At 37.1% G+C, this 26,592-nt stretch overlaps 1 protein-coding gene across 1 annotated transcript; it reads left to right on the forward strand.

Annotated features, from left to right (window-relative positions):
• Positions 1–13,728: 13,728 nt before the first annotated feature.
• Positions 13,729–14,313, forward strand: LOC145950080 (uncharacterized). Its single transcript, XM_083061009.1, has one exon. The coding sequence runs from the start codon at positions 13,729–13,731 to the stop codon at positions 14,311–14,313; it is 585 nt and encodes a 194-aa protein (XP_082917135.1).
• The last annotated feature ends 12,279 nt before the right edge of the window (positions 14,314–26,592 follow it).

Here is a 26,592-nt window from a genome sequence, read left to right on the forward strand (position 1 = left end):
ATCCCGTAATGCTATTCTCCTCATGTCTCCTATCATGCGCAAGATTAATTTAAGTCATCATGATCACAATACCTCATAATTTTAACTATGTCAAAATTTAGGTTCTTTCATTTGTTTATTGCCTTTCTTCGGATCATGATTATCAATATGCATGATAGTGATGTTTGTATTGCAACTGAGGGATTTTTATTTATTTATTTAAACTAATTTTGTAGTCCCTTCATAACATTAGGTACGAACATGGGTTGGAAGTCTTTTACTAATAAATAAAAACCTGCAAAAATAAATTAATAGTGATATAAACGTGTATGCTACATTAATTCTCTAAACTAGGATGCTAAAGTTAAACAGTACCTAAATATTTAGGTAAAATTTGGCTTATTGGGTTTAGTGATCATAAAATTATTATCACTATACACTAATTTTCTTAAGAAATGATAACTAGGTTGCTAAAGTTAACATATAGTACCTAAATATTTAGATACATTTTGGCTTATTTGGGTTTAGTGATCCAACATCCACAATCTCATATTATTATTATTATTATTTTTTCTTTGGTTATAAACAAGTGATATATAGTTTGCCTTATGATCCATTGTACCTACAAATTTATTTTTAGATAAAATTAATATTTTAATTTATATAATTATTTCAATATCAAACAAACTTATTAGAGTTAATATAGTCGTTCAATCAAAATAAGAACATTCAAAATTGTATTATGTTCATCCTTACTCTAAGATTAAGGTTTTTTATATTTGATCATTGTGAGTTTATGGACCCTAATAATTTTGGAATTTCATAAGATCGTTACTCGTGATTGGATATTATATCTCGATGTGTAATTTTGATTATTAAAGATAAGATTTTGTATTAGATATAAGGGTTGGACTAATTCTGATTGGCTCAATACCAATTTGGTTGGTTAAATGCGGGGTGTTAAAGTCGAATTAGTTTCAATTGCCCCTAAGTACGTGGTACATGCAGGGGTCAGACTAATTCCAACTAAGTTAATACCAACTTGGTTGGTTACATGCTAGTCATAGAGCTCAAATTAATTCTAATTGTCCTTAAGCGCATGCTCTTGACTACCCCCACTTGGTATGGTCAAGAGGATACACTTGTCTACCAGCCTTAAGCCTAAAAAGTGCCAAGGTTAATTGAAGCATCTTTTGGATACACAATGTGCTCGACCACATTAGTATGACTCTGTTGGGAAATAGTCAGGAAGGTACACTTGTCCACCAAGGTCAAGCATAAAAGGAGTAAGTGTCTCTCGTGCTACATCTCTAGTTGTCTCATGGGACGAACTCCAATGGGACTTTTAGGGAAAGTGTTTAGAGGCTGTTAGGTACGTTGTTCATTCATTTGCATTCCCATTCCACTCCTTTTATTAGTATTTAAGCATTGCTAGATTATCTCATATGGCATTTATAAGTTATGAGGAAATGTATAAATAGGTTAAGGATGATGTCTTGAAGTGTGAATCTATTATTGACTCTTTGCTTTTGATGAGGAGTGTAACCAGGAAACATGTAGTATCTCAGGATGGGAATGAGTAAGTTTATTTGTGAGCTATGTGTGGACAAAGAACTTGTGTGTATAGGATTTGGATCGAGTGGTGAGGTGTTCACATTTTATTAGGAAACACTAATTGTTAAACTGAGGGTTAGGTGGTCGTTGACTGAATGTGAGAAAGGGTGCTTAGGGCTTTAAACATTGCACCTACTCAACTACACCACAATAATTAGGCTTTCATTTACGGGTTTGAAATCTTATGTAATGGTCTTAAGATTATCCTGACAATTAAGAAAATTTTCTATCTTTTAAAGTCACGGTGGACGTCAAAATTTTCTGGTCTAGAAAATGTACTAGGACCAATCTAGCCGCTCAACAAAAGATAGAACAATCAAAAGTGTATTTTGTCCATCCTTACTCTAAGTTTAGAATTTTTATATTTGATCGCTATAGCTTTATAGGTCCTAAGAATTTCAAGATATCATAAGACTGTTACTCATTATTGGATATAATATTGTTTATATATATATATATATAGGAGAGATTTTTTATTCTAGGAATAAGTCTACCTATACTTATTCTATTCAATAACTCATGTTTAGGGATGACAAATATACACGTACCCGCGGGTAATACCCGAACCCGTCCCGACTTTGACGGGGAATACCCGGTTTGACCGAGTATGGGTACGGGTACGGGTAAAACCCGATATATTAAATCGGGTACGGGTACGGGTACAGGTATGTACTTACCCGCCCCATACCCGTACCCATACCTGTCCCCGTTCCAATTTTTAATTTAATACCTACTTTCAATTTAATTATATTAAAGAATTTTAATATTTTTTTATGTGTGATTATTTATTATAATATGAGATAGAGAAATAACCTAATTATAATTATAATATAATTAAAAAAATTTAAAATATTATATTTATAAAAAAAAAAATTGACGAGTACGGGTACGAGTACGAGTATACCCGATACCCGACGGGGACGGGGATGAGGATGAAAATCACATACCCGACGGGTACGGGTACGGGGACGGGGATGGGTTTGGCTCGCGGGGACGGGGACGGGTATCATGAAACCTGTACCCGCCCCGCCCCGTTGCCATCCCTACTCATGTTCTACATCAAATTTCAACGATTCAACCGTTCAATTTAAAGTTCTTAATGCATCGATCAAATATGCAAATTTTTAGAAAATTTGAAAATTATTTGATACTTCGTTTCATTAATTCGAATCAATGTATAAAATAATTTTATGATTATTCGTCAATTTGAATTAATGAAACAAAGTATCAAATAATTTTTAAATTTTTTAAAAATTCGCAGATTTGATCTATTCATTAAGAACTTTAAATTGAACGGTTGGATCGTTAAAATTTGATATAGAACATGAGTTAGTGAACAAAATATAAGTCTAGGTAGAGTAAAATGATTCTTCCTCATATATATATATATATATATATATATATATATATATATATATATATATATATATATATATATATATATATATATAAAGTTAGATTATGTAGATAAAAAGATGTGATTTTTTTTAGACGGAACTAATTAAAGACTTAGGACGTGATTCCACATCGGGAATTCAATACCTTAATCCCCCTTTTTTTTGTCTCAGTATTTTTAATATACATATGGTTAGGTGCCTAAGGCCTATAGTTCATAGCATGTGTCCCAAGTATAAAAGAGAAGCCAAAATATGATTATTAATAGTTAATAATTATAAATATATGAGTAATATCTTGGTAGGCAGTATGTGCAGCCTAATATCAGTGCTGACCTAAAGATGATGATGCCTGCAAGATTTGCTGCAAAAGCAAAACACTTCATTTTGTTTGCACTCGAATCAATCAACTCTTATGCTTATGCAAATTAAACATCTCATTGGGATCAATACTTGTACGCAAAGTATAAATCTTTTCCGCTAATTATTCCCATTCAGTTCTTGGACCCTTCTCAAAGTACGTAATTCTATGAAAACAAAAATGCAACATGACAATTTTATATACTATCAATTAATAAACAAATATTTGATATTATATTTTAATATATTTATTATATAAGTCAATAATTTTATCGTATATAGTCATTTATAATTTTTTACCCTATTAAAATTAATTAAATTAATAACATAAACAATAAAAATACAAATATTTTAAATTACTATAACAAAATACTTTGAGAGACAAGATTAATTGAATGTGATATTTTTTCTAATTCTATAGTTTTAAGGTACACAAGATATAATAACTAAACATCTTTGATTCAATCATCTCTGAAATGAAAAAAATGTTAAACTAAAATTAAGTTGTTATCAAATAAAATTGTTAAATTAAAGTTAAGATATTCTAACAAATTAATTTTGGTATATATATTTGTCAATTTTATATTTAAAACACATGAGTTGTAGTAGTTTATAAATCTTAAGATTTAATAAAATTAAAATAAATTAAAAATGTTAATACACAAGTATCTTTTATATATATATAAACTAAGTAAATCTGATTGGCTATTGCTTCTTAAAATACATAGAATTTGGAATAAAGTGGGGTTAAAGAGATAAATAATAATAATATTAACATTTCAATTTTTTAATAGTAATAATAAAATTTAATCGGCATCAAAATAAATTAAGCACACAAATTAAATAAACAATATAAAAAAGTCATTTTCATATATTTAGGATGAGATATTAATTATCTTAAAAGTTATAAATACTAACTTGTTTAATCAACTAAAGGTGAGTATTTTTTAAAGGACATTGTGGTGAGTGTCAATATATATATACTTTTGCGTTGAAATATAATAAGATGAATCAAGAGTTAATAAATATATAAATTTTTTTTTTTAAGACTTAGACTAGATAATATTATATCGACACGAAAATATGTTTGAGTGATAATTCTCAACATCTCACTATACGTAACTTGAACCAAAATTTATTTTTCTAAATTATTTTTTAAAAGAAAAAATCCTTAATAAATATTTGTGATGTCTCCTTTATTTTCTTAATTTATTTTCATAGTCTCATAGTTGCCAGTTGTTGCGACACATCTTAAGCTTGTTTTTTTAATACACTATTAATGAGTTTTGATATACATTTGTCCCGTAAAAAAGTTAATGAAAGGGGTAAGAGTGATTTCTTTCTACACCAACTAAACCAATCTATCATCTATATTATGTCATCTGTAGAAATAGAATATAATAGGTTCTTAATATTTTTAATTTTTATGTTAAAAGGACAATTTTTTTTATAAAAAATATATTTGTAAAATATTTTATCACATTTTCAACAAAAAAAAAACTATTTTAACACAATATTTATATAAATACGTATAGTTAATATAAATGTTTGCAAAACTATTTAACTATGCCAATTGAATAATTCATCAAAGAAAAATTCAGTAAATATAAAAGAAAAAGAAAAATTCAGTAAAATGTAATGTTTAATGAAGTTCAAAATTTATCACAAACAGCATATATGTCGTAAAATACTCATGTTTTTTATATAAATTAAGTAAAAAAAACTAGGAATTCAAATTTAAGAAAATAAAGTAATAATTTGAAAAATATAAATAAAATGTATTTCAATGTATAAGTAATCGAGGATTGAAGCCAAAATAGAAAATTTTAACCTAATAAAAAATAATATTTAAATTGGGATTAGAAAATTTAAAATTGGAACATAAAATATTTTGTTCTATAAATTTAATTGTATTATATATTATTATGTTAAGATGAGGAGGAAAAAAACACCATCATCCATGTAAAATCATTTTCAATTATTGAATATATATTAAAATAAATGGCAGACACGGTAGAATGGAAAATGATTCATTCTCATTTATTTATTTATTTATTTTAATAATATATCCAATGATTTAAATATAATCTCATATATGTATGAGGGTCTTTTTTGGTTCTTACCTTAGAATTCACCAATTTTTTAAATGTTATTTAAAAAAAAAATCAAAGTATATATTAAATGAAGTACTAAACAATTTTAGATCACCTACATGATGGTTTGATGTAATTTATATATATAAGACCCCTTAAAGGAAAACAAAAGTTTTAAATTTAAGTATTTGAATGATAAAATTAAATACATTATTAAAAATAAAAATCAGTCAACTGGATTAATTAATAGATATTACTTATCATCAAAGTCAATAATATATCATATTAATAATATGATTTATCTGCATATTTATAAATATTTTGTTTATTATGAATAATTAGTATATATTATTAATATAATATGTTATTTTATTAATATGAATTCATAACGTTTTATATTAGTTATTTGATTTTTATTGAATATAAATCATATTAATAAAGGTAAATTTAACGTTTAAATAATTTTTTATTTGGAGAATTTATTTCTAATAAGTAATAACATTATGCTGTTGAAGAACATCTGGTTACAGTTTTGCTTTCTTTTCCATCACACCAGTCATGAGAACTCACCGCATGTGCTCATGATGCACATACTTGCATTCTGCACGTGCGTTATATTAATGCAAGCATAATTCTGAGTTGTACGGTCTCGTATATTTTAAAACGGGATAAGCAAGATCCACGTGTATCGAGACAATTTGCTGAGAGAATACTCCTACAAAGCCTTTTTTTTTTTTGTCAACAAAAATAAAAAAAAAATTAAATGGGAAATTCTGTTGCGAATCTTTCACATGCACGACACAGATAATTATATTTAAGTTTTTTCTATTAACGAAGGGTATATGGCTCGCCAAACTTGTTTTTGTCCATTGTTCATTTTCTCTTTTTTTACTTTTCAGAGATCAAATATATATCATGCATGCCTTAACTTCATTCATAGTGATAATTTACTTGCAACCTACAAGCTTTAGAGTTATCCTATATATGTTTGATTGGATGAAAAGATAGAGTGGAAAGAAAACACGAATAATTGTGTGTGTGTGTTTTCTTTTACCTAGTTGAAGAGAAAATAGAAAGGAAAAAAATGATTTTACAGAGATAACAAACATAAATAAGAGGAAGTGATAGTTGTGTCTAACAAGGACTAATCCTCCACATGATGATGAATTATAACTTAAATTCAAGTTAAAAGGAATGTTAACTCCACTTTTTTAATACCAGTTCTGTTATTAACAGAAATTTATTAAAAATTAAAAATTCTAGTTACTCTTCTTGTCCAGGGAAACTGGGAAACCTTATGTTTAAAGTTTGTATTTATGCAAAATACAATCTAACATTAGGAGAAATTATTTTTTATAAAATTAAAATGCATAAATTGACTTTATATATTTCACACAAAAGCTCATTTATTTTACTTTTTAATTCTTTTATAAGAGATTATTATAGTTTTATGTTATCTAAAAAAGACCTTTAATCGGTTGTGTTGTTATAGAATTAGAGAATGAGTACACACTGATTCTTATATCTTCAACCAATACAAAATATTATATATGATCTAAGTAATTATCTTACCATTTTTTTTATATCAAATATTAGTCTAAGTATTTTAAATCGTTTTGTAGAAATTAAAATAATTTTGAGGAGAATACAATAAAATTTTATTTGTTGAAGTTGAGAAAAAATTTGTAAATTTTTTATTCAATTTATCCCTTATAATTTGTACACAAATATAAAAATTTTAATTTATCAATGACTCCTAATAAATAAAAAATATTCTTCCTAAATTCAAACATTTGCTATATATATTAAGAATTTGAAGAAAATATGTATTGAAATGAAAATATAAACATGGTATAAATCAAAAAAATTTAAATCAAATATTCAAATATTAAAAAAAAAAAAAAACTATTCTAAAATCCTTTAAATATATAAAGGTATCGTAGAATTTCTCTTTTTTATAATTATGATATTGATACAAAATATCTATTATTTAAAATTAATGATTAATTTTAGTTAAAGATCGTGAATGAATATAAAATAAATGTACTATCCGTACCGTCATGTCGAGCTCGAGCTCGGCATCGCTGCATGGAATGACCTCGGAACATGCATTTGGAGACCTCGGTCTAAACGAGATCCACAATCCAACCAGATCATAACTGATCTCAAGAGATCTCGGTCCAGACGAGATCTGCTATCTAATTAGATCATAACTGATCTCAGGTACCACCCCCATCTTGGAACACCAACGTACCCGCGAAGGAGGCTCACCAATCTTACTCGGCGGATCACCTCTACAGTAGATCTCCGGTAAGAACATTTGGCGCCCACCGTGGGGCCGATCAAGACAGCTCTTATCGGTCACGCTTATGGTATTCACCAGAAGCCATAGTAGACGCGCAACAGACGACGCAGATCACACAACTACCATGGATAACGAAGCCACATTGAGGAGACTGATCGACCAGGTCGAACAGATGCGGCAACAACACGATGTCGATCTACGAAACATGCGTTCCCAGCACGAAACTGACCTAACGACGATGAGGACCACCAATGAAGCTGACCTAGCGGCACTACGTGCCGAAAACGAGCGAATTCGCGCTCAGCTCCCTCGATGCCCCTCTGATCATCAGCCTCAGGCGAGCAACCTCCACGAGGAAGAAGGACATTCGGTCTCCCAACCCCGGACTGCAACTCGGGCACCGACCCCGCGACCTGCCACACATCGGTCTCATGCACCGATGAACAAGTCGGCCCACGAAGTCAGCAAGGCCCCAACTCAGGCCACGGGGGGTCAAGCAACCTTCCGCCGTCATCCTTTTGTGGATGGCATCATGGAGACACCACTCCCTCAGGGATGGAAACCTCTCCACCTCGATCGCTATGATGGCACGACGGACCCCGATGAGCACATCGACTTGTATACTACACAGGTAAACCTCTACACTAACAATGATGTTATTTTGGGTAGGGTTTTTCCGACCTCGCTCAAGGGGGCCGCGCTCAACTGGTACACCCAGCTTCCCGCTGAGTCAATCGACAGTTTCAGCACTCTGGTTAGGCGATTCACGGCGCAATATGCAATGAGCCGACCTCACCACATCACTTCTGCCGTCCTGGCCAGTCTCAGACAGAACGACGACGAGCCACTCCGGGCATTCATGGAGCGATTTGCCGCCACCTCGGTTAAGATCAGAAACCTAAATCCCGAGGTCGCCCTACATGCCATGCTCATGGCACTCAAGCCTGGGCCATTCGTTGACAGCCTATGCCGTGAGGCACCTTGCGACATGGACGAGCTTCGCGCTCGCGCTGCGGGCTACATCCAAATGAAGGAACACTCCGCCTTCCATGACTAGGTTCGCGGTAAAGGACTAATGAAACCAAAACAGGATCACAAGGACAAGATCAAGCTCAACAATGATAGCCAGTTCAAGAAGTCGGTTAGAGCAAAAAGAGGGGGGAGATATGACTTCTATACTCCCCTGAACACGCCCCGAGTACATATCCTAGAGGAGGCCAGTAACAGCAACCTACTCACCCTGCCCCCGCCAGGTCACACCCCCAACAGTGCCGACAAATCCAAGCACTGTCGGTACCACAGGAATCACGGTCACACCATTGAGGAGTGCCGCACACTCCAAGACCATATTGAAGAGCTCATCCAGGTAGGCCACCTCGGCCAATATATCCAGCGACAGCAGGGTCATCGAGGAGGCCATGGTGGACAAGGACGAGGCAGAGGTCGTGGTTCAGGAGCTCGCACGGACCAACCCTTTGGCTCTCAACAAAATTTCGGTGGAGCGGTGCAAGCCGAGGTAAGTCAGGAACCAAGGTCAGCTCCCCTACGGGGAGTAATCAATACAATTGCAGGTGGTTTCGTAGGGGGAGGCGCTAGCAACTCGGCCTGGAAGAGACACATACGCAATATCAACAATGTCCATTCCGATACCTCGGCTTCGCACGAGAGCTCACCGTCGATCACCTTCACCGATAACGACTATGTCGACGTTAGTCCTAACCAGGATGATCCCATGGTCATAACCGTGGAGGTAGCTAATTGGAAGGTTCACAAGACACTGATTGACCAAGGGAGCTCGGCAGACGTCCTATATTGGCCGACCTTCCTCGGGTTAGATGTAATATCCCAAAATTTTTATTCAAATGAAAAGAGTTATTTATTATGTGAATAAGTATTTTATTCCCGTATTTTACTATTCATGTATATGTATTTTACTATTTACATATACGTATTTTACTATTTATGTATACGTATTTATGAATAGTATTTTACTATTCATATGAATAGTAATTTTGAAAAAAATCGTAAGCACTTACGTCAGAACTCAAATTATTTGGATGAATAGTATTTTACTATTCATGAATAGTAATTATATTATTATTTTAATGAATAGTGCATAGTGCATAGTAACTTCAAAATTTTTATAAATAGGGGCCTAAGGTTTTGAAAATTCAGAATTCTAGAGAGAAGGAAATTCTAGAGAAATAGAGAGAGAAAGTAAGAGAGAGAAGGAGAAAGAAAAGGAGGTTCTGCTCCAGTGCCTTGTTTAAGGAGAAAGAGGAAGAGATTCTGCCCTAATTCCGATTCCTTTTTAAGGAAAGAGAAGAGGAGATTCTGCCCAAGTTTTAGAGAGATATTGCGCTAGTTCCAACTCCTACTTATCCAGGTAAGGGGGAGTGGGAAACCTTGCTTGGGGGTGTAGAAATAATTGTTAAATAGTCTGTTTGTTGGATTGGCTCCCGATCCCTTGTCTGTTGTTTGATTATTTGAATATACATTATTACTGTGTTTTGTTTGTACTACTTGATTTTCTTGTTGCGGTAATTAATAATTATAATTAATGGATAACTTCACTTTTACTATTCTAAAATATTCATTGAATGGAAGACTAAGTCTCCTATTAACTTATAAATTTAGACTTTATTATCTAAATGGAAGGCCGAGCCTCCTTATTTTCATTAAGCTTCCTATTTTACTTAAGGATATAATTATACCAGGAAATATAAATTATATGATCCCTAAAGACCTTTGAACTATTGGACCCTTGACTTAATGACCTTTGGACTGTTGAACTGTTGGACTGTTGGACAATGGACTATTGGACTATTGAACCTTTGGACTATGGGACTATTGAATTATTGGACCTTTGGACTATTGGACTAATAAAATATAATATAAGTATGAATTATGCTTATGATATGGTGTATTATAGGAAATTCTGTAACATGTTAAATGTTAAGTTTATGATTGTATGACATGCATCATATGCATATATACTCCAGGTGTGCCGCTGAGGCCGCATACCCACGACTAACAAGGTGTACCTTTGAGTCACCCATGATATGCTAACTAGGTGTGCCTTAGGGTCACCAATGATGATATGTGAACTTCCGTATGGCGCCACATGCATATATTTATGAGTTGAGTTTATGACATCATTGCATGATAAATAATTATATATGATAATGATTATGTGTGTGTGCTATTTAACTTTTATTTCTTCATCTACAACTGAGTGAGATGTTTCTCACTCCCTTGTTATTTTTTTTGTATATGTTTAAATTTATGTTGCAGGTAATCATCATCATGAGGATGTTGGTGATGAGGCCTAAAGGCTTCTTGGGGCATGCTCTGATAGGATGTGACATCGGGTTTAGCTAGGATTTCTCTTATGTCTTTCTTGTTCTAAAAAAATATTTTCTTTTCTTGTGTAATTTAATAAATTATAAATTGATTCCTAACTAGGAGGCACTGCCACCTTTACTGGGATTAATTTAAAATCTTTGTTTTATAATAACTTCTTGAGTTTAATATTTATGTGTATGAATTATGAATGTGCATCTTCTACCTTATGATACTTATTGTTTTATATCATTCTATGAAAATCTTTTATAAATATAGTTTATGTTTATTAATGATGTTGGGGTAGAGGGTGTCACATTTGGTATCAGAGCCGGGACCCGGGCCGGTGTGCCAGCGAGGGCGCTGGACTCCCTTGAGGGGGGGTGGATTGTGAAGTCCCACATCGGTTAGGAAGGAGAACGAAGCATGCCATATATATGGGTGTGGATACCTTCCTTGTGTGGAGGCCTTTTGGGGTGGCATGCGTGTCATCGCCAGAAGCAAAACCGTGAGGCCGTGGGCCAAAGCGGACAATATCCACATGCGGGTTGCTTGGGCTGTTACATTAGACATCCCCTACTCTCTCATCCAACCTCGCATAGAGCCCCTAGTCGGTTTTGCAGGAGAGTGGTACACACTCGGGGATATGTGGACCTGCTGACACTCGGGGAAGCCAACACCTCCTATAACATCATCATTGGGAGGCCGACGTTGAATCAGCTCGGAGCAGTGGTGTCCACTCCACACCCCACCATGAAATTCCCAAAAAGTGACGGTAAAATCATCTCCGTCAAAGTGAATCAGAAGACGGCTCGGTAGTGCTACACCGAGAGTTTGAAGATCTCCTCATCCGGCGAGCAAAGCAAGAAGGATCCCCCCACTGTGGCTCACATCACCCACGTGGAAATCGCTGATCTCGATCCGAGATCCGACTCCCATGACGAGCGGCCAAGCCCCATTGACGAGCTTGACGACCTCCAGATCGGGAGACTCCCCAGGCAATGCACAAAAATCAGCAGGCAGCTGAGCCTGGAGTTGCGACAGTAGCTCAAGGTTGAGATCCTCAAGAACGCCGACCTCTTCGCCTGGTCCAGTGCCGACATGCCTGGTATAAACGTTGACTTCATCTGTCACAGGTTAGCGATACACAAGGAGGCAAAGCCAGTGGCCCAGAGAAAGAAGAAGGTCGGTGGTGAAAGGCGGGAGACCATCATCGCCGAGACACAAAAGTTGCTGAATGTCGGCTTCATCCGTGAAGTAAGGTACACCACATGGCTGGCGAATGTGGTTCTGGTGAAGAAGAGCTCGAGGAAGTGGCGCATGTTCGTCGACTACACCGACTTGAACAGAGCATGCCCCAAGGACTCATACCCCTTGTCGAGCATTGACAGGCTGGTCGACGGAGCATCCGGGCATGCCCTCCTCAGTTTCCTCGACGCCTACTCCGAGTACAACTAGATAATGATGTACCCACCTGACGAGGTGCATACATCCTTCATCACCGACCACACCAACTACTGCTATCGAGTGATGCCCTTCGGTCTCAAAAACTCAGGGGCCACTTACTAGCGACTGATGGATAAGGTTTTCCACCAGCAGATCGGGCGGAACATGGAAGTCTACGTCGACGACATGGTGGTCAAGACCAACTCGGCCACTGACCATACTACTGACCTCTCCGAGGTGTTCGCCTAGATCAGGAGACACAACATGCGTCTCAACCCGGAGAAGTGCGTCTTCGACGTCCAGGGAGGCAAGTTCCTCGGTTTCATGATCACTAGCAGAGGAATCGAGGCCAACCCTGAGAAGTGCAAAGCCATTATCCAGATGCAGAGTCCGCAAACGGTGAAAGAAGTCCAACGCCTGGCCGGACGGTTAGTCTCACTGTCCCGTTTCATCCCCAGACTCGCGGAGAAAGCAAGGTCAATCTTCACTCTGCTACGGAAGCCAAAAGACTTCTAGTGGACGGATCAGTGCAAAAAAGCCTTCCACAAAACCGACTCTGCCGATCCTACAGAGGCCGGATCACAAAACCGACCTCCTTCTTTACCTGGCCGTAGCAGAAAATGCCATCAACGCGATAATACTGCAAGAACATCAAAAAGTGCAGACGCCGGTCTACTTTATTAGTCGAGTCCTCCAAGATGCGGAAAAAAGGTACCAAATGATCGAAAAATTGGCACTGGCACTCGTCACCGCAGTCCGACGTCTCTGAACTTACTTCTAGAGCCACCAAGTGATAGTCAAAACCGACTATCCCATAAAGCAAATTCTGAGAAAGCCGGAGCTCGTCGGGCGAATGATTGCATGGTTGGCCGAGTTGTCCGAGTTCGGCATCTAGTACGAAAGTCGCGGTGCCCTAAAAGCTCAATGTCTAGCCAACTTCGTAGTCGAGCTCACGCCTGCTACTGCCGAGGAACCCTAGGTATGGACTTTACACGTTGACGGGTCCTCCAACTCTAAGGGAGGTGGTGCAGGTATCATATTGGAAGGGCCAAACTAGGTCATTTTGGAGCAATCTCTCAAGTTCAGCTTCAAGGTAACCAACAACCAGGCGGATTACGAGGCACTTCTCGTAGGACTGAGGCTGGCTCGCGACCTCGGAGCCCGAAGAGTGAGTTGCAACAGCGACTCGAAGCTCATGGTGGAGCAGCTCAGTGTGATGTACCAGGCAAAGGATACCCTTCTAAAATGGTACTTCCACATCGCATCCCATCAGATCTCGTCCTTCGACGAGTTCACCATACAACATGTGCCGCGAGAACAAAATGCCCGAGCCGACCTCCTGTCAAAGCTCGCCAGCAGCAAAAGGCCTGAACAGCACCGGACTATCATTCAGGAGACTTTGCACTCACCTAACTTGGACGACAAAGTCGTCAACGCTAGCGACAACGAAGACCAGGGGTGGATGACAAGCATCTGGAGTTACTTGAAAGAAGGAACCTTGCCCGAGGATAAGGACGAAGCTCGGAAGGTGAGGATGAGATCGGCTAAGTTCGTCATTATCGGGGATGAGCTATTCAAGCGTGGCATTTCCATCCCACTGCTCAAGTGCTTGACCGCGCCTCAGGCAGCCTACGTCATCGAGGAAATTCACCGGGGCATATGTGGCATGCATTCTGGAGCTCGCTCAATGGCGACCAAAGTACTCCGAGCTGGATACTACTGGCCCACTCTGAAATCGGATTGTCAGGACTACATACAAAAATGCAAAGAGTGTCAGTAGTTCGGCAACACACACCGGCAACCTCCCAAAGCTCTCCACCATATGATGTCGGCATGGCCTTTCTCCCAATGGGGAATGGACATCCTCGGGCCATTACCCCGCGAAAGGATAGCTCAAGTTCCTCCTAGTGGCGATTGACTACTTCACCAAGTGGATCGAGGCATGCCCACTCGCCAAAATCACCACTGAAAATGTGCAAAGGTTCACCTGGAGGAGTATTCTTTGCAGATTCGAAATCCCTCACACCCTCGTTACTGATAACGGCCGACAATTCATCGCAGAAGGATTCGAGAACTTCCTCCGCGAGCTCGGTATCAAGCATCTCCCGACCTCGGTGGAACACCCCCAAACCAATGGCCAATCCGAAGCAGCCAACAAGGTCATTCTCCGGGAACTTAAGAAGCGGCTAGGGAACGCCAAAGGACAGTGGGCCGACGAGCTCCCAAGCATCCTCTGGGCGTATCATTGCACCCCCTAGTCAACCACGCAAGAGACACCTTATAGGTTGACCTACGAAACTGACGCAATGATCCCAGTGGAGGTCGGAGAGACGTCCCACCGACGCCAAGTTTTCAACAGCGAGCAAAACGCTCAAGAGTTAGCAACCGACCTCGACTTGGTCGACGAGCTCAGAGACGAAGCTCAAATCCACGAAGAAGCCTGCAAACTCTGGGCTTCCCGAAGATACAACACGCGAGTGCGACCTCGCTCTTTCCGAGTTGGCAACTTGGTATGGCGATTGCTAGGCGAAGCACGGAAAGACACATCAGAAGGGAAGTTTGCACCCACTTGGGGTGGCCCATTCCGAGTGATAGAAGACTTGGAAAATGGAGCGTACCGACTAGAAGAGCTCAACGAAAAACCTGTACCGCGAACTTGGAATGCTATGCATCTCAAGTTTTATTTTAGCTAATTTTGTACGAATGAGCTGTGCACTCTTTTTTCGCCTCAGTCTTTTATCCCAAAAAATAGAAAAATGGGTTTTGGCTGAGAGGGTTTTAAACGAGGCACACTTACACAATCAATAAAATGACTCATTCTGTTCAACTCATATTCTCTTAGTTCCGCATCATTTTATGTTGTATGCTAAATAGGTCGAGTTCGAACCTTCACACGAGTGACTTAACGAAAATCCGAGGTCGAATTCGAACCTCAATATGATTAAATCAAGGTCGAATTCGAACCTTCACAAAGAGTTACTTAACGAAAATCCGAGGTCGAATTCGAACCTCAGCATGATCAACTCAAGGTCGAATTCAAACCTTCACAAAGAGTTACTTAACGAAAATCTGATGTCGAATTCGAAACTCAGCATGATCAACTCAAGGTCGAATTCGAACCTTCACAAAGAGTTACTTAACGAAAATCCGAGGTCGAATTCGAACCTCAGCATGATCAACTCAAGGACGAGTTCGAACCTTCACAAAGAGTTACTTAACGAAAATCTGAGGTCGAATTCGAACCTCGGCATGATTAACTCAAGGTCGAGAGTGAATCTTGGAACAATCCACTCTGTCCCGAAACTCAGTCTGAATATCACAAAGAATAAAATACACAACAGACATTGAACGTGAGCCTCAAAACGCGCAAACACGAAAAAATCAAGCCTAACCGAAAAGGCAAAGAAAAGCGCAACGGCAAATAGACGAAAAATATATATACATATACAACAATGTTTTCGAAGTTCCACACTTGAATTCCAGAAGAAAAATAAAGCAACAAAAATTAAACTAGGCTATTACAAAATTAGCCTACGCATAGGCATTCTCGCTGGAGCTGTCCTCGACGTCATCCTCCTTTACCAGTTTTCTGAAGCGGACAACCTTCTCCACATGCATGGCAGAGAGGTCGAACCCCGGCGCAAGGAACCTGGCCTGGCGAGCTGCCTTGAGGAAACCTCTCTTATGCTCAACTATAATAGATCGTTCGGTTTCCTCAAGCTTCTTCTCCAACGTTGCCCTCTCCTCCTCCAGCTTCGCGAGGTCCACTCTCAAGGCGGCAACCTCCTCCTCCTTACCACCAAGAAGAACCTCGTCGCAGAGACGCTTCTCAGCCGCCACCACCAACTCACCCTTCAGAGATGTCACCTCATCCTCCAAAGAGCGCACCCGACCCCGGGAAGACGTCACCTCGTCTTCCAGAAAGCGCACCCGATCTCGGGATGAGGCAGCAAGCTCCTGCAGCTCGCTCACTTGAGAGGCATAATTCTCATTGGAACGCAGGGAGATCTTCAGCGACTTTTGGACCCTCACGAGGTCCCCCCTCGCTGCTCGAAGCTCGGCCCGCTACATTTTTGCTTCACCAAGGGCAGCACTCAGAACCTTGTTCTCTTCCTTCAAAGCCTTGTTCGCCTCCCTCAAAGGTTGAACTCGGCTCCTCAGCCTAACCAGGTCCTCCTGCTGCTTGGACCACTTACGCTTCCAGTGGTCCACAATCGCCATTGTCCTCTGCAGAAAGACCTGGGCGGCGTCAAAGCCTTTCACGGGCCCGACCTCGTCTATCAGCCCCTGGTCGTCCAAGCTCAACGAACCTTGGTGGAAGAACTTCTCGGCAGTCACCCCCGCGCTCCACAGCAAATTCATATCAGCGGAGGCACTCACATGGTCCAATCGCACCTGCGAGCGGCCCTTCCCGAAGCGGTGAGCTATATATTGACTCCGGGAAGCCCCCTGCGATGAACCAGACGCCGGCGCTGAAGCTGCAGGCATAGTTGTGGGGACCTCGAAACTCGACCCCTTGCCGCGAGCCTCGACAGAGGGAGAAACAGGCGTCCCCTGCTCGGAAATGGGAGGGTCCACGTCTGGCACCTCCGACCTTGGGGGCACCTGAGCCTCGGCAGCGTCCCTTGCCTGCAAAAATCGGCCCCATGTCAAAAAAAAAAGAACAGCATACAAGATAGAGGGAAAGACGAAAAACGAGGCACTCACCACGACGGCCTGTGCGACTTCCTCAGCAACCTGAGCCCCCACCTCGGCAGCTATCCCAACCTGCAAAGAGCAATAGCACCTCAATAAACCAAGCAAAATCAACATAGAAGAAAAGCTAAAGAAAACAAGACACTTACCTCGGCAGAGGGAGCAACTTGCTCAGCAGTCGCCGTGGCGGCCATTTGGGGAGCCTCCCCAGGCGTTGGACTCCCAGTAAGGTCGACTGCATCGGCGTCAGCAGCCTTGGAAGTCACCTCCTCCGTGCCACGAGGGGCAGAGATCCCCCCGACCTCTTTCTCGTCCCTCTTTCTTTTTCGGTTAATCTTCAGGGGGAAATCTCCTCCTCTTGAGGCTCGGGGACCTCGATCTCGGCAATGTTGTAGCGGTGCTTCAGCTCACGCCACTTGTTCCTGCCCATTATACCTACAAGCACAAAAAAAAGCACATCATCAAAAGAGGATCTCACAAACCCTAACAATCTAAAGAGGACGAGATACTCATTCTCCAGGCCCCTCTCCTTGTACGCCGAATTCGCAAGCGACAAGACGAGCTTGCAATCCAGCGGGTGAGGAAGCGCTACAAGACTTTCAATGGCGGCTGCCTCCGAAGCCGTCAATTTCAATTGGCCCACCCCGCGAAACCTAGATGGTTTGGGGCACCAATAGAAGGGGAATTTCGGCAGCCCGCCGAAATAGAATGCCCCCGTCCTCCAACGGGTCGACGTCCACAAGAGCAACCCGGAAAAACTCTTGTTTAAAATTTTTGTATGACTGGGAGTAAAGAGTGAATAAACCTTCATCCCTACTCCCACTCAGAGACAGTATGCCGTAAGGCGGAACGCCTATCTTTAGCTGGTAAAAATGAAGAAAGACGGGAAGAGACACCTCTATCCCTAGAGCTGAACACAAGACCTGAAAAGCCCTCAAAAAACCCCAACTGTTTGGGTGCAACTGGCAAAGAGCCGAGTTGATAAAATTCAAAAAATCACACTCGAATTGAGTGAAGGGAAGGCAGACACCTAAATCTCTAAAGAAGCATTGGAAGACATAAAAATAGGGAGGGTCAGTAGACTTCCCCATGTACACACCCTCTCCGGCCCGACAAGGCTTAAGCCGGATCATTCAGGAGATGGAATGGTCACAAATTCTATACGATTTCCAAATCGCATTGACCTCAAAAAAAGATCGGAACACACTCTGGGCTTCACCCATCTCACGCCGAACCCAATCGTACCCAGGAATTCCTGGAACGAGGTCCTTAGGCGGGTTCTCCACCTTCTTCTTCTCAGCGGTGGCCGTTCCGGTGGCCGCCGCCTTGCCCCGCGCCCTACCTTTGCCCTTGGCAGGCGCGGAGGATCCAGCACCACCCTCTCCAGCCATCAAGAAAGAGAGAAGATTTGACAAGAAGGAGAAAGAAGATTACAGAAAGGAAGTACCTAGTACTCTCCCTCAGAAAACAACCCTAACGACAACGGGGTTACCGGAAACGAGAACGAGAATAGCAAGAGCGAAAACCCAGGGAGCAGCATGCGCAAGGAGCTAAGGAGGAAGAAGAAACGAAAAGAGTAAAGTGAATGAAGAGGTGCGAGAGAAAGAGAAAAAAAGACTCCCTAAATTCAAACGGTCATGCCACGTGTCGAAGAGAGAAAGCATAACTAGCAACTCATTTAATGAGCCCCACTATGGCAAGCACGACCATCATTACATAACCGCCACTCCTCATTAACGCACCCCACACGTTCTCAAGAACGAAGCGACAAATATGACACATGGCACCTTGTCAGGCAGGTGTACGTGAAAGGTCACTGCTCCCTGACGAGCTCGGTCTTAAACTCCTCGACCCACGGTCTTTGGAGCTCGGGGGGCTAGTGTACTATCCGTACCGCCATGCCGAGCTCGAGCTCGGCATCGCTGCGTGGAATGACCTCGGAACACGTATTTGGAGACCTCGGTCTAAACGAGATCCGCAATCCAACCAGATCATAACTGATCTTAGGAGATCTTGGTCCGGACGAGATCCGCTATCTAATTAGATCATAACTGATCTTAGGCCAAAGGCCCAATGCAACCCTAATTCACACTAAGGTACGTGCATTATTTATACGAGATTCATACTCATACAAACCCTAACTTTAGCATCGGAGTCTCTTTTGCAAGTACCACCCCCATCTTGGAACACTAACGTACCCGCGAAGGAGGCTCACCAATCTTACTCGACGGATCACCTCTACAGCAGATCTCTGGTAAGAACAATAAATATTTTTTTTTTAATATAATCTATTTCATACTTAAAATGAAAAATTTTAATTAAAAAATATAAGTTGCAATTATTTATCTCAACCAATGTTAGTATATTCTCTGTATAGTTAAACTCTTAGAATTAGTGTCCAAATTATAAAATATGGATTAAAAAAAAAAAAAGAAATGCTTTTATCATTGTACATTTAAGTAAATACACATAGACATTGGGTGCAACAACAAAGAACTAAACAAAGAACTAATCCTATTGTATAACAGATATTCAAATTAAGAAAGTTGCACAAAAGCTAGCAGAAGTGTCTCTTAATTATCGGTCAAAGTCATTACGCAAAACTAGGCGGATAATTCAGTTGTCATCCTAATCCTTATTCCTAGCTTTGTGTGTGTGTATATATATATATATATATATATATATATATATATATATATATATATATATATATATATATATATATATATATATATATATATATATATATATATATATATTTATTTATTTATTCTAAGAGTAAGTTTAGGTAGATTTATTTCGTTTAATAACTCATATTTTACATTAAATTTTAACAATTTAAGTGTTCAATTTAAAGTTCTTAATACATAAATCAAATATGTAAATTTTTTAAAAATTTAAAAATTATTTGATATTTCGTTTCATTAATTCGAATTAATGTATAAAATAATTTTATGATTATCTGTCAATTTGAATTAATGAAATAAAGTATAAAATAATTTTCAAATTTTCTAAAAATTTGCAGATTTGATCTATGCATTAAGAACTTTAAATTGAACGGTTGGATCCTAGAGTAAAATGATTCATTCTCTCTCTCTCTCTCTCTCTCTATATATATATATATATATATATATATATATATATGAGGAGGGATTCATTTATTTCAGTCTGTTCAATAATTTATATTTTATATTAAATCTTAACTATCTGACTGTTAAATTTAAAGTTCTTAATATATAAATCAAATCTGTAAATTTTTAACATCATTTGATATTTCGTTTCATTAATTTAAATTGAAGAATGATATATTTTTATGATTATCCGTTAATTTGAATTAATAAAAAAAAATATCAAATAATTTTTAAACTTTTTTAAAATTTACATATTTGATTTGTACATTAACAACTTTAAATTCAATAATTGAATCATTGAGATTTGATATTAAAATTTAATATAAAATATAAGTTATTAAACAAAGTAAATCTATGTAGACATCCTCTTAAAATAAATAAATTTTTCTCTTCTCTCCTCTATATATATTTGTTAGCTGTTTCTTGGTGGACAAATAATTATTTAATATGTTCTTTGACAAAATGGTAAATATCAACGCGTTTGGTCGTTTGTAAAGAATAGAATTTGCTGCCATGCAAAGTACTAATTGGTTGTCACAACAATTTTTTGAGAACCAGGGCCCTGCAACTGCAAGACCATAACGGTTTTTTTTTTTAAGAAGTACGGTTGTTTTAGGTTCTAATTAAATATTTTTCTTATTTTTTATTATTAAGTGATAATTTTTTATTATGATGTAATATAAATTTATTATATTATTTTTATTATGTAAGATTACACGTACTCTCTCAAAAACATGTAATGTAAGTTATATAAGTGTAATCTTGTTATTTATTTTAAAGATCAAGAAAAGTGTAAAAAAAATCGAGAGAAAAAATAACTTTTGTATCTATTTTGGACTTTATCTACCTTTCTTTGTTGATCTCATTCTCATCCGAAAAAATATCAAAATTTTCATATTAATCTCATCCAAAAAAAACATATTAAATTAGTATATAATTTAATTTCATAAACAAACATTTGATCTATAAAAAAATATTTTGGTGAGAATGTTAGTGATAAGATCACACTGGTTAAAGAATTTTTTTATTGATTATTTTCTATACATATGAAATCGATGTAACTTCTTCTTTATTTAAAAGTTAGTATGAACAATTTTTAAATTATGAAACGACACCTTTTTTTTTTTTTAATGAAATACTAAAACAATTATAAATTTATTTGAAATTTTCTAATTTAAGAACTAAATGACAATGCGATACAACTTCAATGACTAAATTGAACATTTACTTATAAAATAAGTTATTTAATCCACCGAAAAAAATTGATTATACAAATAATAGTCGATACAAGAAATGAATGAATTTAAAAGTTCAATGTCTATTTTTGGTAGCTGGAAAACATCAAAAGCCGTCCTGTTATTCATGATAACACTAAAAAAATGCTGTTTCATCGGAAATAGTCCTTCTGAAGTGAACCATAGATTAATAAGACGGAAATAATAATAAATAAATAAAAGTAATAAGCTACAGCTCTTATATTGCACTAATTAAAAAAGAGTAGTATAAATTTTCATTTTCAGTATATATAATTTACAACTTGTTACTAAAATATTATATATAAACGTTTTCTTTTTTGAAAAAAATTTATATAAAAACGTTGAATCTGTGATCAATCACTGTTTTTAATCAAAGTTTTAAGAGAATTTCTACGGTACCCTCTGTAAAAGAAGGGTACCGGTACTGTCGATGACGTGTCGATGATGTGTGATCCAAATCACTTATAATTTTATAATTATTTACAATTTAATATCCACGTCAATTATAATGAAATTCACGTTTTTTAATATTTTTTCGGAGTGTTTGCTTCGTGTTTCTTCCTCTCAGCGGTAATGGTCCCCAATAGGGTTATCACATGGCTTGGGAGGGGAACCAGTGAGGAGCAAGATGCGGGGTTTACCTCTCACGAAATTAGGGTATTCGGGGTTTTGGAGGAGCCAAGCCTTGCGTTCTTCGTCCCAATTGCGGATCTTGGGGCCCAGGCTGTAGGTCACGTTAGGGTTCAAGGGGGCTTGCTCGTCGGGGTCGTTGGGGTCGGCGTCGGAGCGGATCTCGGCCAGGATGCGGTTGGTCTCCTCCACGAGATTCTGGTTGACGGCGTCGGCGTCGGAGGAGCCGAGGTTGACGCCGATGGTGCCGCGGAGGACGAGGATGTCGTCAGAGACAAAGGTAACCTTGGAGGAGTCATGGTCGACGGTGGAGAGGAGAGAATAGTGGAGGGCGGAGGAGGAGGGGAGGGAGGAGTGGTAAATGGTTGTGGCGAGGGAGTTCAAGAAGTAGGGAGAGGGGTTGAGGCGGAGGGGAGGGGAGGGGAGTGGGAGACGGAGGGGCAAGGGAGAGGTGGGAGACGGAGGGGAGAGGGAGAGGTGGGAGACGGACGCAGGGGAGAGGTGGGAGACGGAGGGAGGGGAGAGGAGATCGTATAATTATAAAAATATTAATAAAAACTTAAAAATAAATAATGTAAAAATTTAAATATAAAATAATTTTTATTTAAAAGGTTGACATGGCATTTGACATGGTATTTAGATGATGTGTACATATACACATTAGCTACAGTACCAAAACCCCTCATTTATCAGGGGTACAGTAGCAACTCCCAAGTTTTAATTGCTATACATGGATACCGTGTTATATTATTACGGGTCGCGCTCTATCTTATCTTACTATATATATGCTTAACCCATCTTATATAGTAATTTCATTCAATTCTTTTAAAATAATGAATATAGTTTTATTTAAAATCTGATAAGGAGTTGTTTAGACTTCCCATATTTGTCTAGTCTAACTGAAGCTGAGCCACCAAAGTTAATTTAGTGACCGAAATTAGAGTGATATGTACAAAATTTTGTGTTCGAATTTTATTATTGTTATCGTGATTTTTATTAATAAACAAATATTAAGATGCATAACTACTCAACGAAACAATAACAATCCCGATTAAATTTCTAACTTGAATATCTTTTCTTTTATTTATTTATTTATTTTTGCATGATATGCCTTCATTTGCAATTTTTTCTTACAATTTGATTTAATTACACAAAAAAATTTATACTATTATTTAACCATAAATTTTTATTTATAATTGTAACAAAAAAAATTGATTGTTATTTATAATAAGATTGATCGCTTTCATAATAATTACAATAAATTCATATTTATAATTTGTACTCTTAGATTAGAATTGGATTCTGATTAGGATCATTAGTCTTGTAGTTTTTTCTTATGCTCAAAGATAGTGAACTTATGTACTTTTTAGTATAGGATTTCGATTAGGATTGTTGATCAATGTTGGCCAAGTAGTTGGTTACCAATTGACCTCACTTAAGTGAAGGCTAAACCATGTGCTCCCCCAGGGATTAGACTCTGATTAGGTCATTGATTCATGTTGATTGGATAGTCATTTTCATATTGATCTTATTGAGGTAAGGGCCTAATTCGATATTATTGGATATTTGATCTAAAACTAAGAGAAGTCAATATCATGATAGTAGCATGATTGGTTCTAGATTGAGCTCACAGTAATTAGTTCCAAGTCGATCTCACAAGAATAAAGGACCTCTTAGGTTGGCCTCATATATATATGCAAATTATTTACCAAAATATAAAGTAGGTTAGTATGAGATTTTAAAAAATCGTCTCTAAAAATGTTTGAACTCTGACATATATATATAAAGGAATGTATATTGTTGGAGTTTAAGTGTGAAGTGAATTCTATATCAATTAGAGTTAGACATATTGAGTAGTATATAAGTAAGAAAGATCTACCTACCTAATGTCTTAAGATTTTAGATTATGTTTTGATGTTAAGCTCACTTATGTAGTTTACTCATGACTAGTGACCAATTTAGACGAGTATTAACCAATAGAATTGGCAACGAATGGGTCCAAGAGTGAGATCTTGAATAATAAAATTGGAAGAAGATCTAAGAGGGGGATCACGCAACCCTTGTACCAAAAGTCTCCCAAGTCTCCTTAGAGGTGTACAACGACAATGTAAGTAAGGCCACCATTGAATACTTGTGGATGAAAAAAAGACTTACGCTTCAGTAGGAGCATAACCATGTGGAAGAGAGTCACATTTGAGAGTGTATTAAAGTTCAAGTGTGAAATGATTCCTATATCAGTTAAAGTTAAGTATGTTGAGTAATATATATATATATATATATATATATATATAAGTGAAAAAAAACTCACATACATAATTCCTTAAAGTTTTAGATTATATTGTGGTGTCAAATTTACTTATGCGATTTACTCATTACTCATTGTACAAAATACTATTTGATGTAAAACTCCCCAACCTAACATATATAAGACTTAGATTTAAGGTTAAGATGATATGTTACTCTTTTTTTTTTTTAATATTTTAAACTAAACAACCACTAAAATTTTCTAAAGTGTCTTTCTTACCGGAATAAAATTATCTTTTAGTTTGTTGTTAATGTAAATTTTTTTTACATTTATCGTAAATAAAAGTTAATCTCTTACACCTTGTTATTGAATTTGAATAAACATTTCGTTCTCGCTTGCCAAACTTCTGCATGTTTTTCCTCTTAGCTGAATGTTGGAGTACATAGTTAGATCATGTGCATAATAGTTATTCAACTTATTTTCCTTTCCTTTATTTTATTTTATTTTAAATGAAGTATTTTAATTAAGATACGGTGTACATCTTATTGTAACGAGAGAAAAAATGCGGTGTTCATTGAACACCACAATGCTCCTAATTTCAATTGGAAGCCGTTTTAATTTCAATACAAGCATGCCAAATGACTAACATGATGCGTATGATAAAACAAATAATCCAAAAGTCAATTTGTAAATTTTCAACCATTCCAGTTCAAAGCAATCATTTGATAAATTTCTTTGTCGTTTAATCCAATAAATATGTTGACTTTTAAATACGTAAGCACCGCAGATTATTTTTTTACTAGTTATTTAATATATTAAATTGCACCAAAAGAAGTCAATATATAAAATATTTCTACGTGATTTATAATCTTCCTAATGAAGTATGTTAGCAACATACTTTTTTTTATTATTAGTTGACATTTATTAAAAAATACATTTTTATAAATTTTAAATTTTATTTAATAAATCTTGCTCATACTCGTGTAATTTTAATAAAATTTAACTAATAATAGAATATTACAAAAATATAAATCAGTGAATTGAATAGAGTATGTAAATTATTATAATTTTTTTAATATGGAGTTTGATTCTCATATATTTAAAAAAAATATATTAAAGAATATACTATTGTCACTCTACCCTCCCTAATATGGGGCTCCAAATTGTTAACGTTTGCGTGTTGTTTACTCTGCTTTCTGGTTATGAAGTTTGGTATCCTAAAATGTCCACGTCACTACCTTATCGGTCTCATGTTACTCATAAACTTGTGATTATCAGGTTAGTGCTGTCGTTTGATGCCGGACCAAGTCCATATAATATGAAAATGAATTGGGTGAAAGAAAAAAAAGAAAACTGTTTTTATCGCACATGGTCCAGTAACCACTAGCACTGACCAAACTTAATCTTTAGCTCTAGCCAATTCCGTATAATAAAATTGTGGACATTTACTTGCCTAAATTTTTATTATCCATAATTGAGATGCTTTGTACGTAATTGGTGCACAAAAAAGCGTTACAACATGGGATGGGACAAAAAACAAAACCAAATGATCACGATCGTGTAACATGTCAATGTATATTGAAAGCATATACTTGTCCTTTCGCATTAGCTCCGTAGAAAAGGAATTAGCATAATTGCACATCAAATATTGCAAATCGTCTTCATTGTCTTTTTGAGAAAGTAACAGAGGAAAGAAAGTTAAACTTAATTTGATTCCCGTATTCCAAGATTATATACGTAGATCACTAGATCTCCAACCAAAATTAAAACCCCAAACTGTCTTCCTTATTATGCCATCTAATAATGAAAGCAACAAAGCTAAGAATTTGTTAGAAAAATATTGTTTTCTGCATATAAGTGTTGCAGCTGATTCAGATTAACCATTATCAGTTTGCAACTTGACCTGCAGCTTACACTCTTCGGTATCATCATTGTGAAACCACTATCGCCACAAAGTTTCCATCCCTCGTGCATGATAAATGGTTTTCTGATGCATCTTATTCTATATATATATATATATATATATATATATATATATATATATATATATATATATATATATATATATATATATATATATATATTAATAATGAAACTGCAAA

This window comes from Cajanus cajan, chromosome 7 (genome assembly GCF_000230855.2).
Source record: "Cajanus cajan strain Asha chromosome 7, NIPB_CcT2T_4, whole genome shotgun sequence".
Classification (NCBI taxonomy): Eukaryota; Viridiplantae; Streptophyta; class Magnoliopsida; order Fabales; family Fabaceae; genus Cajanus; species Cajanus cajan.